The sequence below is a fragment of the Strix aluco genome, chromosome 4 (genome assembly GCF_031877795.1).
Source record: "Strix aluco isolate bStrAlu1 chromosome 4, bStrAlu1.hap1, whole genome shotgun sequence".
In the NCBI taxonomy this organism is placed as follows: domain Eukaryota; kingdom Metazoa; phylum Chordata; class Aves; order Strigiformes; family Strigidae; genus Strix; species Strix aluco.
Window position 1 is genome coordinate 80,505,892 of NC_133934.1, and position 24,928 is coordinate 80,530,819.

At 42.8% G+C, this 24,928-nt stretch overlaps 1 protein-coding gene across 12 annotated transcripts in view; it reads right to left on the bottom strand.

Annotated features, from left to right (window-relative positions):
- Positions 1-10,728: 10,728 nt before the first annotated feature.
- SLC10A7 (solute carrier family 10 member 7) overlaps positions 10,729-24,928 on the bottom strand; it is a 157,088-nt gene continuing 142,888 nt past the window's right edge. For 3 of the 12 annotated variants that reach the window (XM_074823767.1, XM_074823778.1, XM_074823775.1), the window contains 2 exons: positions 17,712-17,857; positions 10,729-14,440 (listed from right to left, as the gene is read on the bottom strand). In XM_074823767.1, the coding sequence (XP_074679868.1) occupies positions 14,396-14,440; positions 17,712-17,857 (191 nt within the window). In that variant the 3' untranslated portion in view covers positions 10,729-14,395. Of the gene's footprint in view, positions 14,441-14,934; positions 15,238-17,711; positions 17,858-24,928 lie in introns of those variants that run through there. The other 9 variants (XM_074823769.1, XM_074823768.1, XM_074823773.1 and 6 more) reach the window with 6 other exon arrangements.

The window sequence follows — 24,928 nt, forward strand, 5'->3', positions numbered from 1 at the left end:
GTGGCCGGTGTAGGAGAGGATAGACCAGACTGCACAGCACAGGTCACAGCAAGCCGTGGTGGAGTTCCCTTACGTGCTGCCATATAGGCAAACAAACTCAAAGCAGCCAGTTCAGACAGAGCTGTTAGTCAGAATTATCTAAGCTACAGCTGCTAAGAAAATAGAAGTTGATAGATCGTTCAGTGTGTTACACTCACCGCAATTAATATTGTATATCTGCTCATTAGCTGTCACTGCTGCCATGACATACGCTTCCTCTGTTGCCTTAAGGGTGTAGCCAAAAATAGAAATTCTTCCTCCGCACTGTAGTGTTGTATCCTGTTTAATCTCAGCAAAAGTTTCTAGTTTTATATTTCTTTCTAGGAACTACAAAACCCTGATATAAACCCAACCATTCTCATTTAGGAGCTTACAGGTTTGATTCTGTACTCTTGGTATCTCTCAGTTGACAAAATATTTGCCAGTAGATTTTAAGTTCCAATCTGAAAATAAAAAGCAATTAATTCATTAGTGGAGAACATTGATTCAAAGAACACTGAATTGATCTACGGGAACAAAACACAGGGTGGCAGACACAGCTTTTGGGGAGAAACATGCCTCCTCATCAGGTGCAAATGGAAGAAAACCTTTCCTGTCCATTTGCACCTGATGAGGAAGCTTGTTGAAGCCTGACAGCCACCATTTACTTAGTCTTTTACTTCAAGTCAGCTCAGTAACACTCTGTGCAGAAACATGCACTGAGAAGTACCCTTCCCAGGTCACTCTGGAGATCCCCAGCAAAGGCTGCGTGGAAAGTTAACAGCATCCTCGCGCTCTGAGTTTGTGCAAACTTCTCTCCAACCATGTGGTTTTCTGCAGGAAGCCACTAAAACAGCCCTTGGAAAACATGAAGGTCCTTGACACCTTCTAAGGAGGAGAGGTGACGACAGCAAGGGTAAAGGTTTATTTTACTGCAGCTTTGAAAGAGCCAGAAATAGGCCTGATAACGATCCTCTTAAGATGTACGTTTTAGAGCCCTTCAGAGAGCAGGAGTCACCTCTTCTGGTGTCCTTTTCCAAGGTGAAAGGGCTTAGATGGTCCCCAAGCTGTGTAATGGGGGACAGACTTAAACTTTGGTGCTGCAGCTTATTTCACAGCCCACAGCAATCCCCCTTGAGCTAAGCCGATAATGATGGGACCCTGATGGCTCACACATCCTCCCTGGTGACAACTTCCCCCTCTGTCAGGAGGGCCCTGTGGCCACCTCCAACTAGCTGGCCATCTTCACACTTGACAGTCAGTCAACGCTCTGCTCTCATGTCCTCCCTCACCTTGCCATTGACTTCAGAGGAGACAGGTGGGACATAGATGAGTTCACCTATTCAAGCCCCTGCAGCGTGATGAGCGTAGCGCATCTTTTGCTAACAGTGCCTTCTCTTAGCATTCAGAAAGAGCTGGTTTCTGACCATTGTACTGTGATTAGTGACGCGATGCTTTGCACTACACCCATGGCCCAATTTCTGTCCAGTTAACTTCTAGGCCTAGTAAGCCTTGGGCAAAATAAATGAGTAAGAAGTGTACTCACAAATGCAGCTTGCAGAGATGAGCTTGATGGTCTTAACCACTGCACTTTGATGAGAAGGGCGGCCGCACCATGGCCGCTCCCTTCCACTTCCACTCCCTTTCACTGCTGTAATTGAAAGGACATTTGTTTTAGGACTCAAACGGATGCTAGGTGAATGGTTTTATGTTCAGTAAATTGAGCTTAAGCACTACCTACTAGGAGGTCTACAGGTTTTTAAGTCCTGGTTTGTAAGTCTAGACACCTACAATGGAATTCCTCTCCTGTGTCATGTGCCTTAGAAAGAAAACACATTTCTGTAACCCAGTGTAGCTGAACTGTGTAGCGACTAGGGCAGACTGCATTCAAGTCATTGTTAATACAGCCAAAAAAATCCTAATTAACTGAGAAAATAGGTCAACAAAATCTTAAATATTTAAAGAACTATCACATATTATTTTAAAAAGTGTCTTATGATGGCATAGCTGTTTATGAATAAATTACAAATAACTATGGCCCCTTCCACTATCTCTCTAGGTTTAATGTTGCCAGATTCTATAGCTATAAACCCATAACCTTCCCCTCCCCAGCTCTTGCCCCATGACCCAGCACCGCTTCTTGCCAGGCTGACAAGTGAAGGCCTCATGGAGGTGTCTGATTAGGATAGTGGCACTTCAACACCACTCTCCCTTCTGCCAGACTCTGCCTTCTGTTAAATTTATGCAGCTCCAGTATTACTAGTAATAAAACCAGTAATGGTGAGCTCTGAGGGACACAGATCCTTTGAATTAGTAATGAGTTTCTCCTACTTTGTGGACTTGGCCGAGACCTAAAGTGCTTCTGGTTTTTTTCTTGACTTCTGAATGATGTTTCGTTTATTGTAGTTGCCATGACAAGAGGGATGGAGGTTTTATCTCTTCTTAAGGCTGGTAAAACCATGAGCACTGATTAATTTATTAAAAGACAAACCATTCAAACACCCCCTTATCTTAAGTTACTCACTTTGTATGGAAATTCATCCGTGCTCATATTTGGAACAGATTTAGGAGAAAAAAATGACAGAATTAGGAAAAGAAAGGCACCAACCATTCTAATATTTACCGGAGGGACAAGTGAGACTTGCCTTGTTTCCCTCTCCAGGTGCATGGCTGTGTTGGGCACAGAGGTTCTGATGGAATCGTGGGATCTCAGTTCCTCCAGCACGGGTCAGCCTGCAACCGTCAGTGGCCCACGCTGGGCTGCCATCCCTCAGCAAAGGGACAGGGCTTTTTATGTTCAATAAGTTGAGCTTAAGCACTACCTACTAAGAAGTCTACAGTACAATTCTAGTAAAGTACAAGTCTAGACACTTACAGTTTGGTCACCATTACTGACCAAAGGTGTGGAAAGCAGCTCACATTGAGCTCTGATGCACACCTATCCCGAGTCTGTCTCCCCACCAGCCAAACAGTCATCAAACGCAGTTTTGGCAGTAAAAACCCCTATGGGTTAAATCCTCTGATGCCATTAAGATGCTCGAGCTATCCTAACTAAAAAAAAGAAAAAATTTAGAAATAACTAACTTGCATACAGACGTGCCTGTTCATCATGTCTTTACTTGCATACTCATCTTCCCATCTCACGTCACTGAGATTCCTGCGTTCCCTCTGCTCCACAAAAATATAAACCACTGCTCCATAACCATCAGTCCAGCATGTTGAGCGTATAACACCATCGCTGATTCTTACCACTTTCCCATGGTATCTGAAATCAGTTTGGTTTTGTCCATCATCAAGCCCTTCCATAAATCTGTTCCCCCTCTGCTTCAGAGATGTTGTCTCATGCAATGCTGTATCTGCTCTACTAACCCCAACTGCAGTTAGCAGAGGATGGCAGCCCTCTGATACATCAGTGGCACTAAACGCAATGTGGAGAGGTTGCATTAAGCGACGCCATTGGCCCAAAGCTTGGTTAACTCATCATGGACGTTTCCTGCATTGGTTGAGTTACGGAATCACAGAATCATCCAGATTGGAAAAGACCCTGAAGATCACCTAGTCCAACCATTAACCTCACACTGACCGTTTCCAACTCCACCAGATCCCTCAGTGCTGGGTCAACCCGACTCTTCAACCCCTCCAGGGATGGGGACTCCCCCCCTGCCCTGGGCAGCCCATTCCAACACCCAACAACCCCTTCTGGAAAGAAATACTTCCTAATATCCAGTCTAAACCTTCCCTGGCGCAGCTTGAGGCCATTCCCTCTTGTCCTATCACTCATTACTTGGTTGAAGAGACTCATCCCCAGCTCTCTGCACCCTCCTTTCAGGTAGTTGTAGAGGGCGATGAGGTCTCCCCTCAGCCTCCTCTTCTCCAGACTAAACCCCCCCAGTTCCCTCAGCCGCTCCTCGTACAACATGTCCTCCATGTCATTAGCAAGCAAAAAAGCCAAACAGGTACTGATTTGGTCAGCTCCAGAATGGGTGACAATAGTCACAGGAGAAGCCACAAGGGCCCAGCTCTCATGGTCAGCAGGGACGGGCAAGCTCAGGCTCTCAGCAGAGGCAGCGCTCTCCCCAGAACAGTGCGGGAGGAGGCCCCAGGCATTACGGAGATCTGGGTGGGTGGCTTGGTCAGCCCTTTTGGCACAGTTTCTGCAGCTGCTTAAGATCACACAAACCACAGGAGGCAAAGCAGCAAGGCCAGGAACCCAGAGAGTAAAACATTCAGCACATCCTTCAGCAAACTGAGCACGGAGAGATGACGCCTGGGTGCTTTTTTGAGGGGTGAGGATTCATCACCTCCCTCACCCCTTGAGGGTTGCCCCTGCTTTAGCCAGCAACTTGGCAGAGCTGCAGAAGCCTGTGGTATTTATTCACTTAGATTTAAATAACAATGAGAAAAGCCTGTAAAAAAGATGAGGAGATGCTCTAATGATTCCTGCAAGGTTCAGCTGCAAAAAGACAGCTGTTTACTAGAAAAACCAGTGACAAAGCAGCGACCTGGCCTGCCGGGTTGGTGAACAGCAGAACAAGCCCTCTCGCTCCTCCTGGCAAGCCAGACCCCCTCTGCTGCCCCAGCCACGGTCTCAAGGCCCAGTCTGCCAGTCATCACGTCTGGACAGCTCTGCAGGGCTGCCTTACCTTCCTCCCCATCCTGTCTCTCCTGCCAGCTCCTCTGAGGCACCACATCACCTACGAGAGGGCAGAGAAGGACCTGGGGAGTCACGACTGCCCTTGGACCACAAGCTGCTCAGGGATCTCTCCCGGCTCCCCCCACCCCCACCGCCACCAAATCGTTTCCCCTTTGCAGGTCTCATCGCAGCAGCCCTCTTTCCTCATTAGCACGTGTGCGACTCTCAATAAAGCATTTTGTTACATGATGTATGAAGGATCGTGTCTCAGACCACATTTTACTGTATATTTAAGTGCGTGTTTTGCTGATTTACTGCTGTTCTAGAGAACGTCTCCCTTCCTGAGCAGGGCAGGCCCATAAAGGATATATCAGCTCTGACTAATGATTATTAGTACATCCCAAGGTTATGTACCACAATCAAATAACGTGTAGGAGGGAAGAGAGACTCCAGCTTGCTCGGCTGAGGACAAAGATCACCGATAGTCTCTTTGAATCTTCAGATTGCAATATCCATTACAGATGGCCACCTTCTAATGTCAAAGTCTAATTTGTTGTTGAGAAAATGTGTCGCTATTTCAAAGGCGAGTCAAAGATCAGGCTGGCTGTATATCAGCGGGCGCTGATGTACATTAGGAAGCGACGGACAGGTACCGAGGACGTTCGGCTGCTGGTACGGAGGGAGAGGCAGGAAACGGGACTTGCTGCTCTTTATTATGCGAAAGTGGAAAAAATTTAGCCCAGCCAAGCAGCGCGCCCCCAGGAATTCCCAGTGCCTAAAGCAGCCCAACACCGCGGGCAGACGCCTGAACCGCCACCCCCCACCGCGGCAAAGGCCGGGCGGGAAGGGTCGGGGGCGCGGCCGCAGGCGGGCAACGCCTCGGCGGGGAGAGGGCGGCCTCCGCCGCCGGCCCCGGCCCCGGCCCCTTCCCGGCGAGAGGCGAAATCCCGCCGGGCCGAGCGCGTCCCCGCGGCCCCCGCGCCGCCGGCAGGGGGCAGTCTTGCCCCGGCGATGGCAGCGGAGCGCAGCCCCGCCGCCCGGCCCCTACCGCCGGGGCTCAGGCCCGGCCGCTTCCTCCCCGCCGCACGGTCTGCCCGGGCGCCGCCATCTTGGCACGGGGGGCGCGACGCGGCTGCCCCGCAGGGCACGGCCCCGCCTGCGAGCGTCAGCGGGCCCGAGGGTCGGCGCGGGGGGGGGGGGGGGGGGCTGGCACCGGTCACTCCGCGTGCTGCTGCCGGGGGACTGCCGGGGCTAGGACACACACACCCGGACAGACAGACAGACACCCGGACAGACTCACACACCCGGACAGACAGACACCCGGACAGACACCTGGACAGACACAGGCACCCGGACAGACAGACACGCTGACAGACACAACCCAGACAGACACACTGACACACACCTGGACAGACAGACACGCTGACAGCCACACACCCAGACAGACAGACACACTGACAGCCACACACCCGGACAGACAGACACGCTGACAGCCACACACCCGGACAGACAGACACACTAAGACACACACACACACCTGGACACACACCCCCGGACAGACAGACATGCTGACAGACACACTCGGACAGACAGACAGACACAGAGGGACAGAAGCAACGTGCAGAAGCTGAACTCGGCCAGCCTGGCTGCAGCCCATCACCTGGGGGAGGGAAGAGCCGAGCCGTTCCTCGGTACGCACCAGTTACCTCCAGTCCCAGCTGCGGTCCAGCTGCCAAATCCCTGATAAAGCCAAGGGTGCAGAGACACGGCGAGTTGAAGGAACCAACTCACAGATCCCTAGAAGCGAAGAATCCGCGCTCACCAGCTCTTGTGTCATTTTCTGAACTGCAAAAAAAAAGGGCCCAACACAACCATCGGTCCAAATTTTTCAAGTCCAAGGCCTGATTTGACTTTTGATTTTCAGAGGACAACTATCATGTTTTTAAAGCAATAATATGCAGAAAAGATGAATAGCACACTTGGTGATCTGCATGATTTATTTGGCCAAGCAAATTAATAATAATTCTTATCTGTTTGTCAGTGGGAATTTAATGTAGGCTAACAAGTCATTGTGAGTTTTCTTCAGATGGAAGCCTGTTCAAAACAGAACAAAAAAGATGAATTTGAGAAAAAAGCTTAATAAAGTCTTCTTTAAACGAAAACCGCTCAAGGCTTGGCTGTTAATCAAAAGAACACTTTTGATTACTTACCTTACTCAGCATCTTGAAACCAGAATCTGGCAGCAAGTTTTAAAAAGAAACCCTTTTCTCTTTCTTTACAGTCATCATTTATAACAGCTGAATTATTGGCTATAAATACTCTTTTCCTTCTGCTAATGTATTGTGCTTCTGGGATTGTTCAGAGCAAACATTCTGTTGCTAAGACAATAAACTCCTAAATTGGGGCTTCTGAAAAAAAATTTCAAGCACATTCCAAGCAGCAGCTATTCAAAGAATACCACTATGCCATCTTAACAGACTCAAGTTTTATTTTCACTGGTACTGAAAAATACTGAAATTTCTCACTGAATTTATTTTTTTAAACATAGAAAGCTGCTGCTTTTGCAATACATGGGCACATATTTTTGTATATACCAAAGCTAAAAATTCAAACGGGATGAATTAGCAGAGAGGTTGCTGTTAGAAGTAAAGAGCTTGACAAGCAAAATACGCTTAAATGCACGTAAAATATTATAGAACATAGAAGATAATGGTTTAATATACATCCTGTTACACATGGAGAACAGTTTTTCTACATGTAATATGCACCTTAAAAAAAAAAAAAAGCTACCTAAAAGTCTTCCAAAAAACTAGTACTGGCAAGGTTTGAGTTTTCTTGTTTAAACAATGTCCCGATAGATAATTTAAATGAGGTTATTTGGGAATATTGGTATGCAATAGTATAGCTATATACAACTCTTTACGCCCTTTATCATCACAGAGGTTACACGTTAGTGTTACGTATCACAAATACGTGTTACCTGATCAGCAACATGATAAAAGTCAGGCTCCACAGCCTGCAGTGCTTTTATTCTGTTCCCCTGACTCACACAAAAATCTCACGTATCACAACTCAGCTCTGTTTTTACATTGGAGGGGCCAGAAAGAGGGGAAGTTTGCAAGCACTGGGTGGCAAAACCCCCGGCGCCCTGGGGAAGTGCTGCTCCCACGCTGCTGCTCACACGGCTGCCAGATTTGGCTCCAGCTTGGGGAGAGATCTGTGCGCGACGCTCGTGGACAGCCGAGCTGAAAAGATACAGGCTTCCCGCATTAACACTCCGTGAGCTACATCAAATAGAGTTATCATATTAGCTGGCTGAAATTGTGTCATACTCTTTTATTTTTAGTATGCTATTATGCCTCTGGGATATATTTTATTTATCAGGGAATTGGACCTAAACAGATGTTGTAGCAGTTTTCTAAAGGGGGCTGGCTTTAGGCAACTTGCTGTGAGGTACCTGAAAGACTACACGTGTGTGTTTTGGGGAAGGGGCAGAATGAAAGCGTGAGCCATGCAGATGTACACACATCTCTTTTAGTCCCGAGCCACTGTTTGGAAATTACAGTTATTTTTTCAGACAGAGCGATCTAAAATATTTCACTGAAAAAAAATTTTTGCCATAAAGAAAAATAGTGAGGTTCTCCCCAAATTTCTCATCATTTAAAGCAATATTATGAAACAGAAAAAGATATCACACAGCACTATGGGATTGCCCAAAGGACCAATAGCAACTATAATGGGTACAGCGGTGAGCTGCAGGCCCACGTGCACACGGGCATTCCCATCCAGGGGAGCTGCGAGTCCTAATGAGGAACACGAGAACTGTAATTTTCATGGGTAAAGTTCTTCAGTGTCAGCACAAAAGCTGACTTCTGCTTCCCCAAGCAAGCAGCATCTTGGAAAGCTGCCCTGGTTTCTTGGTCGCGGTTATCCTGTCATGCTGCTACGGGATGGGGTCTCTAAGAGATGCTCTCCGACATTTTATCACTTATTTCATCAAAGACTGTTGATAAGAAGCAGCAAAACTACATGGGGAAGGAACCAGGAAATAAGATAGAATTTTTTTAACGTCTTGGGTATAGGCTGTGCAGCAGACAAAGGACACTGATGGGGAAGGACCGCTGTCACAACGCTAAGAGATGGAGCTCAGAATTGCAAAAGCTTCTGTCAATAGAATTTCATACCCAATTATTGGCACGGGACTCTCAAATTTTATTTCCTGCAATTCTTCTGGCAAAAGGCCAGTTCTCACATGACCTCTATAATTTTTTTAATCCTATCAATGAAATAGTCTTTCCTTCGGGGCAGCCCATTTTCTCCGCTTTCAAAAGAGCTGATTTCCCTTAGAATCTGGAACTGTTTCATTGGAAAACTGACCATAAATAGTAAGTTTTCTCTTACAGAGATGAACTAACATCAGCATGTGAACATCTGCAAGCCTTTGATTTTGTTACAGTTATACTAGATGAGCCCACCCACAGAGGATGCCATCCAAACAGGCTTTTTTCCTTCTTAACCGGGCGAAAAATGGTCGTGCCAGGTGGCAAGTTTGAACACGGGTAAAGAGCGGACAATACGCACCAGCACAGGATTCTTGGGAGATGCATGCAGCTGCTGGGTATCGGCTGTCTCTCTGAGCAGGGATCACAACCAGTTTCTAATCTCACGCCTGCTTCTGGTCTGGGTTAGCAACACAGAGTCAGAGATGACTTGAACCTACCGGATAGGCTAAGAATTAACAGGTTATTTTATTATTTAACAAATCTAGGTGTTGGGAGCAACTCAGTGCAGCTCTTTTCTGTGTAAGAATGTCAAAGGCCTTTGATCTACCTGCCCTCCCTGCCCAGAACTGCAGCCAGTAGGGTAGGTGGGAGGGAGCAGAGCCTGATTCAACAGCAGCTACTGATCATTTTCTTGTCACTCTGTAGGTCACTGGCTGGCAGAAATCTCTGCAGAAACGCATCTAAAAATATTCTGAAAACTTGGCCTCTGCTGATGAGTAAATTGTGGTGACTCACGCTCCCATCAGCTCCAGACTTGATTACTGCAATTTGATGGACTGAGAAGCTGATATTCCACTGAGACTGCAATTTGCTTAGGGGAGCAGCCGAGAGGCCTCATTGGCACCAATTGCTTCCAACACATCTCTCTTGTTCTTTTAATCACTAACAAATTTAATTTCATTTCTCACTGAAGATCTCACTCTGCACCTTTCTGGCAAGAGAACAATTCAGAGGCTGCTTTCGTGACCTCTGCTACAGCTCTAGATGCCGGCATGAAGCAGACCCGCCTGTAGCGACGCCTCTCACCTGCTGTTTCCCGGCATTGCTTTCTCTAGTCCTGCACATCTAAAGCCACTGGACAGTCCTTGTCCATGCTGCTCTGGAAGATTACTTACCAGCTCTGTTGAAGGAGAATTTTACAGGAACTGTACACATAAACTTCGAAGACTTTAATTCAAAATGCCTCCTGAAAGAAGCCGCAGTCTAATGATCACAAGTGATAATGTGGTTTAAGCAAGAAAACGGCAAAGAGGAGACAACCTCCCTCTTCTGACACTTCTGATACGATGCTGTAGTTTTGGTCTGGGAGACTGGGGCTACCCGTGGAAACAGGGACAAAAGAGATTCTGTTTGTTAGATGCTGGAAAGGGCAGGCCATCAAATCTGAAGTAAAATACTCTTCATTTACGCTCCTCATGTGCTACATTATCACCAGGCTTTGTTAGAACAATGGCAGGGCTTTTCAAACGGCTTCCCTAGGGAGACCCTCTGCAGCTTAACAGCCCTTTCACTGGAGATGTGCAAGTGTAACCAAGGGCAGAATTTAGTCTCTTGTCTATTTAACGCGTTTGCGAGGGACTGTGTGTGTTTCTGGCACTTTATAATAATAGTAATATAAATGCATTTGGATTATAACAAAATGGAGAAACTATGATTTAGCCCTTTACTGTGTTGTAATTCCCAAATGCATCAACATCTATTTAAGTGCAAAATAGTCTACAGTTTACAAATACAATGCTGCGATTGTCTGCTGTAAAGGTTCTGTATGAGATTATGATTCAATACAAAACACAATTCAGTGTCTGAAATTCCATTTTTAATGTCAGAATAACATCAAAAAAGTAGCTCTTTCTCCATATGCAGTCTTGAAAAAAAAATGTATACCAGAGACTTGGTCCTTTCTAGTGACTTCTACATACATAACTGCTCATCTCTTATGCACGTATGCACTTGCACAAAAATAAATGTGCTTGCAGACAGACAATATTTCATCTTGCCTTCTAACCTCCTGCTGTCAAGGTATTTCCACAGAAAACCGTACACAAATAAAACTAACAGCTCCTCTTTTCCTAACTGCCAGAATAACGTTAGGGGACGACTTCTGTAAAACCAAACTGCTGGATTACTCTCCTTTTGCTCTGTGAACAAGCACAACCGTGCAGCTTCTGCTGAGATTGCCTTTTCTGTCATATAACCTATTCACATTAACTAAAGGATCTGTAAGAAAAAACACAACACAATTTTGATTTTAACTACATAAAAAATTATTTATCTTGGACCTATTACTGGGGTCATCAAAAGCTTCTCAATTTAGTGCACAAAACAGGCAATAAAATGTTTGACTAAACACAAAGTGCTAAGATTCCCTGTGACCTCTGAATCTGAAGTGCTCTTTTATTGTCTGGGCATTTTTTTCCTCTGCTATCATTAGATGGGATTATAGATATGCAGAAGATAAGAAGAGTTGATGATCATTAAAACCCTTATGTTTTCACATGGGCAAAGTTCTCGTTCGCCATCGATTTTGCCTGATGATGCTCAGTACCAGATATCTCTCAGTTAAATTTAAAGATAGGAAGTTGAAAAGATTCAGAACTGTTCTAACCCTCTACTGAAAAACTGGTAGAGTTCAATAAATTGATTTTCGGTTGATGACAATTTGCAATATTCTAGGACTTTCTTTCCCCAAGTTTAGTTCATAAAATATTTCCATATAGCTCACAGATTTTTTTTTTTTTAAAGAACAAGCAAACAGTTTAAAAGCTTACCCACAAAAGAACAAAACATAGGTAACAGAGGATAACCTGGAGGATAAGTAATTTTATCTTGTTTTCCTATTAAAATTAAATTCAAAACCATTCTGTTTATTAAAGACATATAGGCATAATAACAAGTCATAAACATCTTATCAGTCTTTAAACATAACAGAACTGATATGCATAATTAAGTTTCATTAAGTATGGATTTAACATATGTATTTCAGTTTTGCTTCATATTCCCTTTAGACCAACACCTCCGACACTCATACACAATATTTAGGCTGCCCCAAGCAATCAACAAGGACTTTGTAAAGGTTCTAACAAAACTCCATCTTAAAACAGTTTGAAATATTTGTAAATGTAGAAAAAAATTAACAAAGGAAAAAGGATGTGTTCAGTGGAACCTAAGCAAGTTGTTGGATGTACTGAAAGTCGGAGATTCAGTACGTAGAGGTAGCTCAGTAAGGGTACTTGCAGTGTTCTGACTATCTAGCATTGATGCAAGCATAGTAAGTTACTGTATGCTTGAATTCTTCCTATATATTTTAAAAAAATGAGCACTCTTTCTGGGCCTGTTGCTTTGCCATTCAAATCCAACACAAAGATTTATCGAATTCAGTGGGATTGGGATTAAGTCCTTATATACTCTGGAAGTTCAGGTTTATGGAAACAGAACGAAAAAAACCTGTCCTGAGTCTGAACTCTCAGCTGCAGGCAGGGTTTTTAAGCGCAGACAAAGGAATTTTTTCCCATGTGGAGCCTGTTACCAGTGAGCACGCTTAAGGAAGGGGAACCTTGAATTTGGTCCAAGAACACGCATGCTGTTCTCCAGTTACCTCGCAGGTTGGCCTGTTGGTGGATCTGACCATACTACCTAAGGATGCGCTGATCGAAACTGTGAGCTCACCGCTCGCTGCCCTTTGCAGAGCACAGCCCTGGGGGACATGGGTGGTGGACAGTGTCCCCAGCCCTCCTGCCTTCTCAGGCCCCTCCTGGGAATGAAAGAATTCAGCATGATGCCACCTCACGTACCTTTGTTACATGGTGGTTTTAACGGTGATGACAATTCTGAGCAAGGTGATGCTGCCAGCTCCCAGGATTTTCTCAAACAGAGCAGTCTTGCACTGACTGACCATCAGGTAAAGCACCCATGATTGGTACCAGACTACTTTCCTGTTGTTCACAGGAATAACAGGCTAGGAATAACAGACTAGGTAAACCAAACACAGTATTTTTCACTAAGGCTTTAAAAAGGATATGAATTTAATATGCCTATTGTCATACGCAAGATCTTTATCTTGTGTAAATGGCTACAGCCTTATCAGAGCTATGATAATTTACATCTGCTAAAGATCTGCTCCTAGGCATCTGCGCTCAGTTGCGCCAATGCAATGTTAACCATGGCACACATGAAACTTCTGCATTTATATTGATCCCAGTTTGACCTATTTCTTTCATTCGGTTTAATGTTTTAATGCACAATTGCCAGCACAGTTTTTGCAGATGGGTACAGAGTCTGGACTAGAGTACACTTCTGAAATCGTAATCTCCCAGACAAGATGCAGTGCTGGCTCTATGTTTAAATACATGCCTGTGTTCCTTTCTCTTCATCTTAGAAATAGTATTTTGTATTCCTTTTTATGTAAGTTTATTAAAAAGAGTAACATTTTATTTTTAAAAAAGTTGTGACTGATTGTCAAATTAGCTAAGAGCGTTTCGCTTACTATAACCTTTTAATTGGAAAAAAAATAATTGTCAACTTTCTTGTCCTCACAAGCTATTATTCACTACCAATGCAGCAATATAGAAAACATAGCTTGGCTTACTACAATAAAGGCTCTGTTTCAATATTAGCATCCTAAATTCTGTCACCGCAGATCTCCGTGCATTGCACCGGGGGAAGGAAAAGAAAAAAGAAAAACAAAAATCTGTGTTCTTCAGGGGTAAATTATAAAAGATCTCCTAGCTGCAAACACAAATACTTCACTCATAACCCAAGCACCAGACCATTTCTTTGAAGAAGCTTATGAGGCATTTAAGATATACAATGGCACAATATCATACAATGGAATTGAAAGAATTTTTTTGAGAAACCATTAACTTTGAAGGAATGTCTAGACAACTGTGTCAACAAATGCAAATAATTCATGCTTCTCAGCTTCTATCCAATGGATGGCCCCATGCTGAGTATACACAAACTCAGAAGAAAAAGGCATGTCACAGTCATATGACTAGGGAGTGTAACAGAGTCACACAGAAATTCAAGTCAATCTTGGAAAAAAAGAACCTTCAGAAAGCTCTTCCCCAGGGTAAGCCAGCAGTGGGATAGGCTTCTGGTCATTTTGGCTACTTTAAAACAGAGACTTACATCTGGTGCACCCTGGCTTCAAAGCAGGGGCAATGGAAGAAACAGCTGATAGTCATGACCATTCACTCAGTTAGAAAAATAAAAACTAAAGGACTCCAAAATACTGTACAACCTCTTGCAGTAACCAACAAAGTGGCTTCTGGAAACAATGCTTTTGCCAAAAATGTATCTGTAAGGCACTTAACAGGTATCTTTTTAATATATATATATATATATATATATAAAAATAAAATATGCACTGAAGCAACATTCACAAATACCCAGTTGTCTCAATTGTCTGTGTGTACAGTATAGTACATATATACATTCACTGTGACACAGGCCATCTCCATATTTATACCTTCACGGGTGTTTTGGGCTGCCTGGTTAACTTCAGTGCCTGTGAACAGTAAACAGAACAGTCACTTTTTCATATTCTTAAAAGAACCAACAGCACAAGACAAGATTTATATTTATTAGGGGCAACAAAATGCTGCACGCACTTCTGGGAGGCTAAGTGAGGAGTCAGCACGCAGCTGCCAGGCCACTCTGGCGTTTGTGACGATGGTTTTATCTCTAATAGCCCACCATACCTCCTCACGTACAGATAGCCTTAACAGAGGAACCCCAAGGAATACGGCTGCAGCGTCAGTGAAGGAAGCAGAGGTGGATCTCAGATGTCTTTTAGAAAGCAACTATTTGGACCCCACTGAAACCACCTGTGGCACAGACACAAGAGCTTCTGACCCACTTAGGGAAAGACTGTGAAGAAAATTTCTGCCAACCCCTCTGTGCTCCCTGGCCTCCTTCCCTGTGGCTCGAAGCCTGCTCAGAGTATAGTCACTGCTGCAGCGGTGAATGTCACACCCCTCTGATGTTTATACCTCCCTTTCTGAGATGATCTTTGTAGCTCTAGTCTACTCTTACTGAGGAGGAGAGGAACCACACACCTTCATTTGATGGCAGGGCCCAGCTCTGTGTTCCCCGCGGGGTTGGCCAACTATGGTCGCTGAACTATCTATTCAGCGTGTGACAGAAGTCCTACTCGAACGATAGGTGATCACGCTTCTAGTCTGGCAGGAAGCAGCCTCTCTAACTTAGAGCAGGTAAATGTGACAGGCTTAAAAGCTGTTAGGTTTTCAGCTGCTTCTGTACAGCAATGCGGTCACTGTGAAGGATGCCTCTTGTTGGTGCACTCTGCAACAAAAAAGTTCAGTGCTTTCTTGTGCAGAACAAATCGGCCTGAGTGAGAGCGAAATGAATGAAATTTGCAAATTCCTGAAATTTGGAACCTCTGTTTTCCTTAGCCTTTTGGGTGAAGTGCCCTGACAGACCAGCATTTGCCTGCTGAGTGAGAGACTTATCATTTCCAGAGGCTTGACTAAATAAACAATTTTTAGTCTGAGAGATGTTTGATGGGTCTTCTTATTGTAGATATTAACCTTTAATATTGTACATTTAGAGCTTGTAAGCACTGCTTGAAAAACACTCCAGCTACAAATGTAAATCCTTAAAAAAATCCAAACCTTTAAAAATAAATAGGATATATTCCCCTCAGAAACACCAGCTTTCAGAAATACCAGCATTTAACTATTGTTAAATCTACCCATTTGAGATGAGTCTTTTGGATATTATTCAGCAGGAGACTTTGGAGAGAGGCATCGTTCCACATTTTGGGGAAACAGTTTTTTAACTTTGTAGTTTGGCAGATTCTGCTTCCATATTTACAAACTAGAGATACCTTAGTGTAGATGAACCTCTAAATATTTAAATTCAATTTCATACAACCAGATCACATGTACTATCATAATTAAGTAAGAATGTCACTGCAGTTGAGTGCTGTGACTAGGTAACCGCCTCCCCCTGCAAAAGAGATGCCAAAATGAAGCCAAGGTGTTTATAGAAAATAAACATCAAGGGTGATGATGACATGTTTATTTTCAAAGCGGGAGACCATTATCGAGTCACAACATTCACTTCTGTTATACTTATTGCAACTGTACGAGACCCAACCTCATTGATTTTTTTCAAAGAGTAATTAAAATAACATTTGTGAATAATACAGAAGACCAACTGAAGAAACTGCTGCAACAGAACAACAATCCCCCAAAGTGGTTCTGCAGTAGCATTACAGTCTGATTAACACAGGAGGTTTATCTGATGCTTAATGAATAAGAAACTAGTGCTGATGAAGTGTAAATCTCTCCAGTAGTGGTTGACTTTTCTGATGCCCTGTTTAAAGGCTGTGTTAACTTGCAGTGACTGACAGCAGCCCCTCAAGGCCATTACCACCCCTGAGGATCAGGGAGGTCTGGAGGAGCTCCAGCTCCACCCCTGGTTTTGGCAGCAGAGAACAGTTAGACGCTGAAGGGGAGCCAGCACTGCATGGATCATTCTGTCACTGGTAGTGTCAACTTTAGGCTATCTTTCTGCAGGAATAGCACGGAATTTTCTTTACATAACCAGCAGTGTCCCCTGATAATTTCTGATTTAAAAAAAACATGACTTTCAGACTGATGGAGAAATGACGTATGATTCTCAAACTTTCATTTTTGGATGCTAAGTTTGTCTTAACAAGGTCTGATTTCTGGACTCAGTTCCTGAAAATTGAGAATTGCAAAAATCCTGCTTTTTACTATTCACGTAGCCAAAAGTGGAGCCACATACAAATCACTGATTTGGGGAATTTTAGCATTTAAGATAGCAAGGTGATTTCAGTGGAGTGAAGCTACTAAAATGGCAGCCTGTTGGGTTTTGCTGAAAATTGGAAACATGGAAGTTATCAAAAAAAATTTCTCCACTGATGAGTGGAGAATGCAGGGTACTGGTGGCGCTGGGCTTCCCACAGTAGGTGCCAACCTTCACCTAAAATAGCTGTCAAAGACTGCTTCAGTTGCCACATCTTCTTGATCCATATTATCTCAGAACATTAAACGCAGCATTAAAATCAGTTACATGGACTAGCTTTCTGCAAGGTGGTTACTACTGTTCCGAGTACCTGACTAAAACCATTGCAGTTACTTCATACAGATCACAGAATGGCTGTCAGATGTCAATAGCTTCACTTCATACTGAAATAAGCATAATTTGAATCACTGATGTCAATGTAAAAACCTCTAGGTTACAGTCTATAATCCTACAAGCTATCCCATGCCATAATTTTGGCATGAAATGTGATGCACCAGACTCGTGTAGACTTCTTGCTATTGTAAAGGGTGACCCAAGCAGAAAAAAATTAAAAAGTTTTCATCCTGCTTCAATTCAGTTCAGGAAGTGCCCTCATTTTACCTGATTTCCCCAACTCCCATGCCAGTGGACAGATCTTTGTCACTTCTCCATAAAGGAGATCCAAAGCTGTGATTATTAGCTAAAGATGGAGCCATTCTTATTGGGCATAATCTGAATTAATAATTTGAATGAATTCATAATTTGAACTAACCATAGAGGTCTAACTTCAAGATTTGAACCTTTCCAGAGCCAAGGGGGGATATAGTTCAGCATTTTTAATTTGATACTACTGTGACTATCGCTGTCATAAAGGAAGTAAAGAAACAGAAAAATCCCTACCATGGGATCTCCAAGAAGGAACCTGAGGAGTTTAAGACATGTGTTTAGGTATTTTTTTCCTCATAGCACACTTCCCGTTATAAATCAAAACCAGCAATTCTTACCTTTTGCCTAGAAACCATCCAAGATTTTATTGTTGGTACCAACAGACTGCCAAGAAGAATCTGAGCAGGATGATAGATGAGTAAGGGGACAGAAATTAAGGACAGGTGCTCATAACCCGCAAATACTATCTTCAGCATTGGAATCCCTGCAGGCAGAAAAACAGGAGACAGACTCTCACCTCAGACTTTGAACTCCAGATAAAAACAAAGCATTTTATGTTGCATTGACATTTCACAAAAAAAAGAAAACCAAAAGAAACAAAATGAAGACTCAGAAGTTTTATATAAAAAAAATCAACCCAAATAAACCAGCAAGGACATGAACAAAAAAATACACAGCAGAGAAAGTTCTGTGGCAGAAAGGAAGGAGTAGGGGAATGCCATAAAAGACCTTTTCTAATTATGCTAATAGCTGTCAAACTCCTGCTGAAGACTTCATATAAAATACATTCTGCTATAGCATGACTGTTCGGTTGCTGAGCATAGCTCTGTGCTGCTCATTTACTGCTTCCTCTCACTGTGCTCTGTTTTGTGTTTTCATGATTGTCCTCCATCCAGCTTGCCTGACTCCTGCTTGTAACCCTTCTTCAGCCCATTCACTGCTGGAGGAGGGTTGCGTTTTCCTGGCATGCTCCCTGCCAGTTGGTGAGTCCCCAAATGACAGCCTTTCCTGCTTGCACTGGTTCATGCAGTCATGGTAGAGAGTCAAGGACTCTGCAGGTGAGCGCTCATGTGTTAGAGAACAAAACTCTCTGCTCAGCCTGCATGTTTCAGAAGAGATGCAGCATGAGAGAGAAAAGGTTCAGTGAACTGAGTGAGCAATATGAAGTGATCGTGCCTATGAAGAGTTAGGGAGCAGCTGGCGTACAGAAGTTGCTAAATGCTGGAAGAAGTGAGTGTTAAGAGCTAGAGATGGCCCATTTTTCCCAAGAGCTTGAATTCGCACTCAAATTTGATGATGTGACATGTAAAATTAAATTTGATTTCGTTTTGCAGTAATGACACCCATTATGTTTACTTTGAACATGTTATTGATCAAAATTATCCATTTACATCTTGGAACTTTGCTACCATACTCCACAAAGCATAGGGGTGGGCAAAACTTGCAACCATCTCCGTCTTGCCCGACCAGACATTTGCACAGTTGCCAACAAGAGCAGCTGCGATTCCTCAGGAGCCCCCTGAGAACATACATTATTTTCTCCCTCATCTTAAGTGTCATTCTAGGAATCTTCTGCCAGCATCAACCTTGCAGAGAAGCAGACTACACAGAGCTCATCTGTGTGTCTCCTGTCTTAGCAATGACAAAAAGCTCAGCTTTGTGTCACATGCCCTCCATTCCCCCATCAGTAGATGTTTCAGGTCAGCCAAAGTTGCCATGTTTACATAAACTTTTCTCTATGTCTTGGATAAATTGCCGTTCTCAACCTTTCAGGTTTTCCTTAATAAAAGCTGCCTCCTCCCTATGTGAGGAAAGAGCTTATTTGTTGAGTATGACCGCTCCACCAGTGCCCCGCTATTGCTGACCCATGTCTAGGCTTCCTGAAATCTTCATGATGTTTCCACAGCACCATTTCTTGTATTATTTTGATTAGCTTCATCACATTACACCACTAACAATCTCATCCCCATACTAGTAGCTTTTACTTATGTGGATATTTCCAGGGAAAGATTAAATCAAATAAATAAAGGCTTGCATGCTTAATTTCAATATTATAATTACCTTCAAAACAACATCACGGACCTATCACAATAGAGCTGCTTATTGTTAATACTAATTTCTGGGGTTTGGGAATAGATAGCATTTGGTTAGAAATTAAATGGGCGTTTACATTGCATTAAGGAGTGTAATTTACTTCAAATGCCTATCATACTGGTTTTGTAAACAGGTAAAGGTTTTATTGCCTGTTTCCAAGTCTCAATCCTTGCGGGTCCTTCTCTGTTCTCTAACCACAGAAAAATAAACTAGAGTCCCACGCTATGAACAGGCTATATTAACGTTCAGTACCTGGTGTTTTGGTAGTGCAATTTCATCCATAGATCCAAAACACTTTAGTAAGCTGAACAGGACTCCTACAGAGAATCAGAGAACACTAAAATGACTAGCCTAAGATCACACAGAAAACTAACAGCAGAGACGTGAACAGAATGGATCCAAAGTGACTGAGACATGCTTTAAATTACTGCACCTTTTCTGAAAGAAAAGATGAGAAATTCCAGCCTAAAAGGTAAATTCTCTAGAGGAAAGCTATTTCAGTAAACTAGGAAAAGAAAATTAAAGTTGTCAAATATAAATACAAAATACTATAATTAGTGTGACAATATAATTAGATCACTGGGTGGAAAGAGGTTCTTAATTCACAGCTTGTTTAAATACATGTCACAACAATAGCTTCCTGTAAGCGACTGATGTGCAATTAAAGTTCCTGTTATTTATCGGGAAAAACTAACTGGTGAAAAGAAGAAATAATACTCATTTTTGCAGGTAAGCATTACTTCAATGGAAAGACAAGGTCCTGTTGCCTTTTTCTGCACTTTCTGATTTTTATACTTCCAACTTTGCCAGTATGCAACTCTCTCAGAAAATATTTCATGACAGAAATCCACAGACTACAGTCACAAATGCTTGTGTCAGCAATATTACCTACCACAAAGCTAAACAAAACAGCAGGGGTTTTATTTATTTTTTAAAATGTCGTCTAAACTTTTTCTGTAGCAATACATAGTAACTGCAAGCATCAGTGTGACTGCTAATGTTTTCCAAATACATAAAACCCATGCAAATTCCTAATTAGGAAAAACATATTTTAATAGCTACTTTTACCTCTCTTAAAAAAAACCCAAACCAAACCCTGTATTTTCAATATATACATATAAAACACTTGGGGGGGAAAAAAAACCCAAACAAAATTAAAACCAAATCCTAGCCAAAGGAAGAAAAGTGACGTTAAAATGCCTGGGCTTCTGCTGTATGCTGAATCTTAGTCTGTAATGCATTTTCAAAATGAGATTATGAACTAGCGCTAAGAGAAGCTGTAACAGAAACACTGACTGAAACGGTAGTGACATGAACAGGTGTAGTTATAATAAAACTAATACAGTGAGTGAGATGAGTTTAAGTCTTTCAGATAGATAGCAAGGGATGAAGGTGGTAAGCAAAATGGATATGGTTATCTCTATTTTGGACTGTCCACTCCTCTTTTCCTCATCTTTTATAGCATATAGCTTCCGGTGCTAATGCAGTATGATAGCTACACTAAGTCTAAGATAAATAAAATTTTGCACAGGATCAAATCACAGATATTAAAACCCAGACCACTACCTTAGTCTTAAGTTTCCTCAAAGGACACAGCAGCTTCTCCCTCTCCCCACCCCCCAATATTACTAGGGTATTTATTTGCCATCTGGAGGGAGCATTAAGGCTTCACACGTATGAAGAATAATGCCTGTGAGGATTTTTCGTTTTGTTTTCATGGAGCCATTAATCATGCTTTTCTGCATTTCAGGGTAATTGGACTGACTTCTATGGGTCTTCACCTTGATTGACACTGGAGGAGGAACACTGGCATTATCAGTTTATAGACAATCTTTTCGTTAAGTTTTAAGACTGCTGTCATGGTCTGAAGGCTCATGCCACAAACACCCATTCACGTTGCTGTGGTTTATGAAGTTACAGGCTTCCAGCAGCTTGGTTCAACTCCTCTGCCAAAGACCCTCACTCACTACCTATCATGAAAACTGAATGACAAAGTGCTCCTCTGTGGTTTGGTGCCAACTTGGGCAGCTTTGCTCAAAGTAGGGGTGTAACACTGTCGAGTTGCCAAAAATCTTTCAAACAGCTTTACTGCATGAATGTGTGTCCAACTCCTGGATCAGAGTTGACCAGACACTGTGATAGGTGCAAATCAGGGGTCTATCCCATCCTCCTCCAAAGAAAAAGGGAATGTGGTACCCAGCTGGGTGAGAAAACAGCACCTCACCTGGCCAGGACTAGAGGGCTGTAGCAGAAGGGAGGAAGCACTGAGATCATCCCACAGATATCCCTTACAAACAAGGATCACTGCTATTCCCAAGCTTTCTACCCTGAATTTCCCTTTTCTCCTTTGTTTGGCTACGTTTCTCCTACCAGTGCTCCCCTGTGTTCCAATCTTCCTCCTTGCTTTTCGGCTTAGATATTCAGAGGTTATTTTTCTTTTTCTGTTTGTATTTTCTCCCTTCCTCCTTCTTCCTCCTTTTCTCCACTCCCATGACGCTTCTAGCCTGCTTGGTTTTGCTTCCCAAGACCTTTGATTCTGCTCACTTGCAGCAGGGTAAATTTTGTGTACTTCCACTAAAATCACTAAGCTCCAATGTGGGCACTAAAACCAGTCCGCTGAAACCGAGAGAAGTTGAGTTAGGCCTGTGATACAGAGTACATTTCATTTTTTCTCCCTGTTTGCATCCTCACTCAGCCCATTTCACGTGAGACCTTCGCAAATCTGAGGAAGAGCTAGCAAGAGAAGAGCTGTTTATCTGTGACCTTCAACAACGACAAGGAAGAGTGAGAGGACTGCTCTCACAGACTGGTATAGGAAAGCCCTGTTTGCTCTCCACTGCTCCAGGGTATTCCAGTTTGGCTCCAAGGCTGGGGGTTTATCAGCCCTGGTCAAAGGCCAGTGCTTAGTAGCCTGCAAAACTGAAAGCTATTTATCCTTCCTCCAGGTTTGCACCCAGTACAATCTCCCACATCCTCCCCTTTCCCCTTTGCCACTTTCACATTTTGTAGTCACCTTCTTAAAAGGCCCATGAAAATATTATGCTGCACTTCACTACATTTACTTAACTGTAAAATAATAATAATAAAAAATCCTAAAACATTTGAAGGTATTTTTAAGAGAATTTAAATATAGGGCTCTTTTCATCTAGCTATCACTGCAGTAATATAAATGAAGCAAATTAATTTTAATGCTCCAAGGTACTGATTCTGTGTCACTGTCACTGACAGGATCCAACTAGACTTTATGAGATGGCATTTGACTTTATGGAAGTGAGCACTGTGCACGCATTTACAATTTTACAGGGACTTTAAGCTGTCATGCTGAAAAATGTTTATAAAACATTAATCAAAAAATGCCTCTTTAATACAATGCATTGTCTGAAAGATGTTAGAAGGCACATATTGTAAATGGATTCTTTTTCTGACTAAAGTAATTTCTACCAAAAGCCTTTCCCCACTGCTATACAAGTACACAGTGTGGAGAGATAAAGAGCACTTTCTCAGCACATTACTACCTGATCCAAACACTTGGGAAATCACTAATGTACAGCATGCCATATTTCCATGTCACACATGACACATTTGTCTAAAATTACCCAACAGAGTTTGACATTGCAGCATATTCCATAGCAGAGCTTTCAACTGACATCTGCCAAGTAAGAACTTCAAGTAGGAGCTTTCTTCTTCTAACAAGCAAGTAAGAGTTTTCTTTTATCCTATACCCACGATGGAAGTGATAAAACAATAAGTACTGAAAATCAGGGTTTTTTTCTATTTTAGTATGTTTATTTTATGCTCACTGAATGTGTAAGCTCCCCTTAAAGCACTGTTTCATCATTTGCTGTTTTCTATCACATTGCAGTGGGTTCAGGGAACTTAATAGAACATTTTTATTACCACCGAAACATAGGCCATTATCTCTCACACCCAAAGCAGAATTATTGCTAGATGCTCTACTTACATACTTTACTGTATAGGTTTTCCCCCTTCAGTGTCTTCATAACAAACAATTTATCCTAAAACTTTATTGCTTACATTACTGAAACACATTCCAAATCACAAAACACTGCAGCATTTCTTCTTAGGAAAAGAGGTTTGGGGCAAAACAAAGAGGTCATCACTAGGGCTATGGAACCACCAGGCATTCAGGAATCAGAATGCCAAACAAACCTCACACAGAGGCAGTGGAAATACTTTGAAGAAAAGCCTTAGCCTCTGGATTTTCAGTTCTCCCGGCTACTCCTCTGTACATTTCAGAACTCTCAATTGGCATAATCTTCAAGTGCAATACACAAAATGAATCAAGTGTATGATGGTAGCTTCTCCGACACTCTTCATGCTACTCTCTTTCTGAAGGATCCTCTCAGGGGTTGATGTGAAGGCAACATTAGTAGGTCAAATAACTATTTCTTTTTTTTCAACTGAGAAAAGGCGTGTAAGAAGGGGCATATATTGCATTAAACCCCTCCTAAGGTGCCAGAGCAGGGGGTTTCTGAGCTTATCCCTGTGAAGACAGTGCCAAATGAGCACCTGAAATTTTACCGCCAAGTTTCAGAATAGTATCGCACGCAGCCCAGTGACTGCACGGTGGGAAGGGGTGGTGAGATCTAGGCAAAATCCAGTTTAGAGGATTAGGAGAAGGCTGTTCATGCAGACAGCTACCAGAATGGTAACATGCTGCTAATCTCTTGTTTGAAAACTTTCTTAAGGGTTTCCCTGTTTCTTCCCAGGCAAATCACATTGCTGTGGTTAGTTTTGAGGAGACAGAAGTCTATATACTATGCCTATCCTCAGTGAAGGCTAGCCAGGGATAGGAGATGTTTCTTTCCCTTTTTCAGACTCTGTTATGACATACTGAGATCACAATAGGAGATACTTTCAACAAATTAACTGGTTAAGGATTCTTTTTCCTACCTGCATGCCCTTTCCAAAGCATGCACTGAACTCAAGTTAAATGCTCTTCCATCAGGTCCAGCTTTTTTCAGGTATGGGAGTAGCTGAATGATATCTGACAACCCCTAACAATACAAATATTCACTTGCTATTGAGTATTCCCATTTCAGCTGAAGAAAGCACCTTTCAAAGTAATACAAAATCACATTACATTGGAGGGAGAACAGATTATTTGATGCTGAGCCTAAAACAGGCAGCCAAGCTCTTCCCCCGGTGAAAAATTCCTCAGAGGAAAATTTGGTAGTTCTTTTCCAGCCCCACTCCAGTTTTAACTTTGAGATTTCTTTTGCTCTTAGCCCTAACCAAAAGATCCTAGACCTTACAGTCATTTTGTACTCTGCAAAGGAATCAAGGCTGAGAGAAGTAATAGACAACCTTTGCTACTCTCTTGTCCAGAACGAAATAAGTGTCAAGGTAAGATTCCATCTGCAGTGGTTGGACAATGGTTTACAACGGTACAATGGTTTGTGGCACTTTTGGTTCAATCACACCTCAGTGACAAAGACTA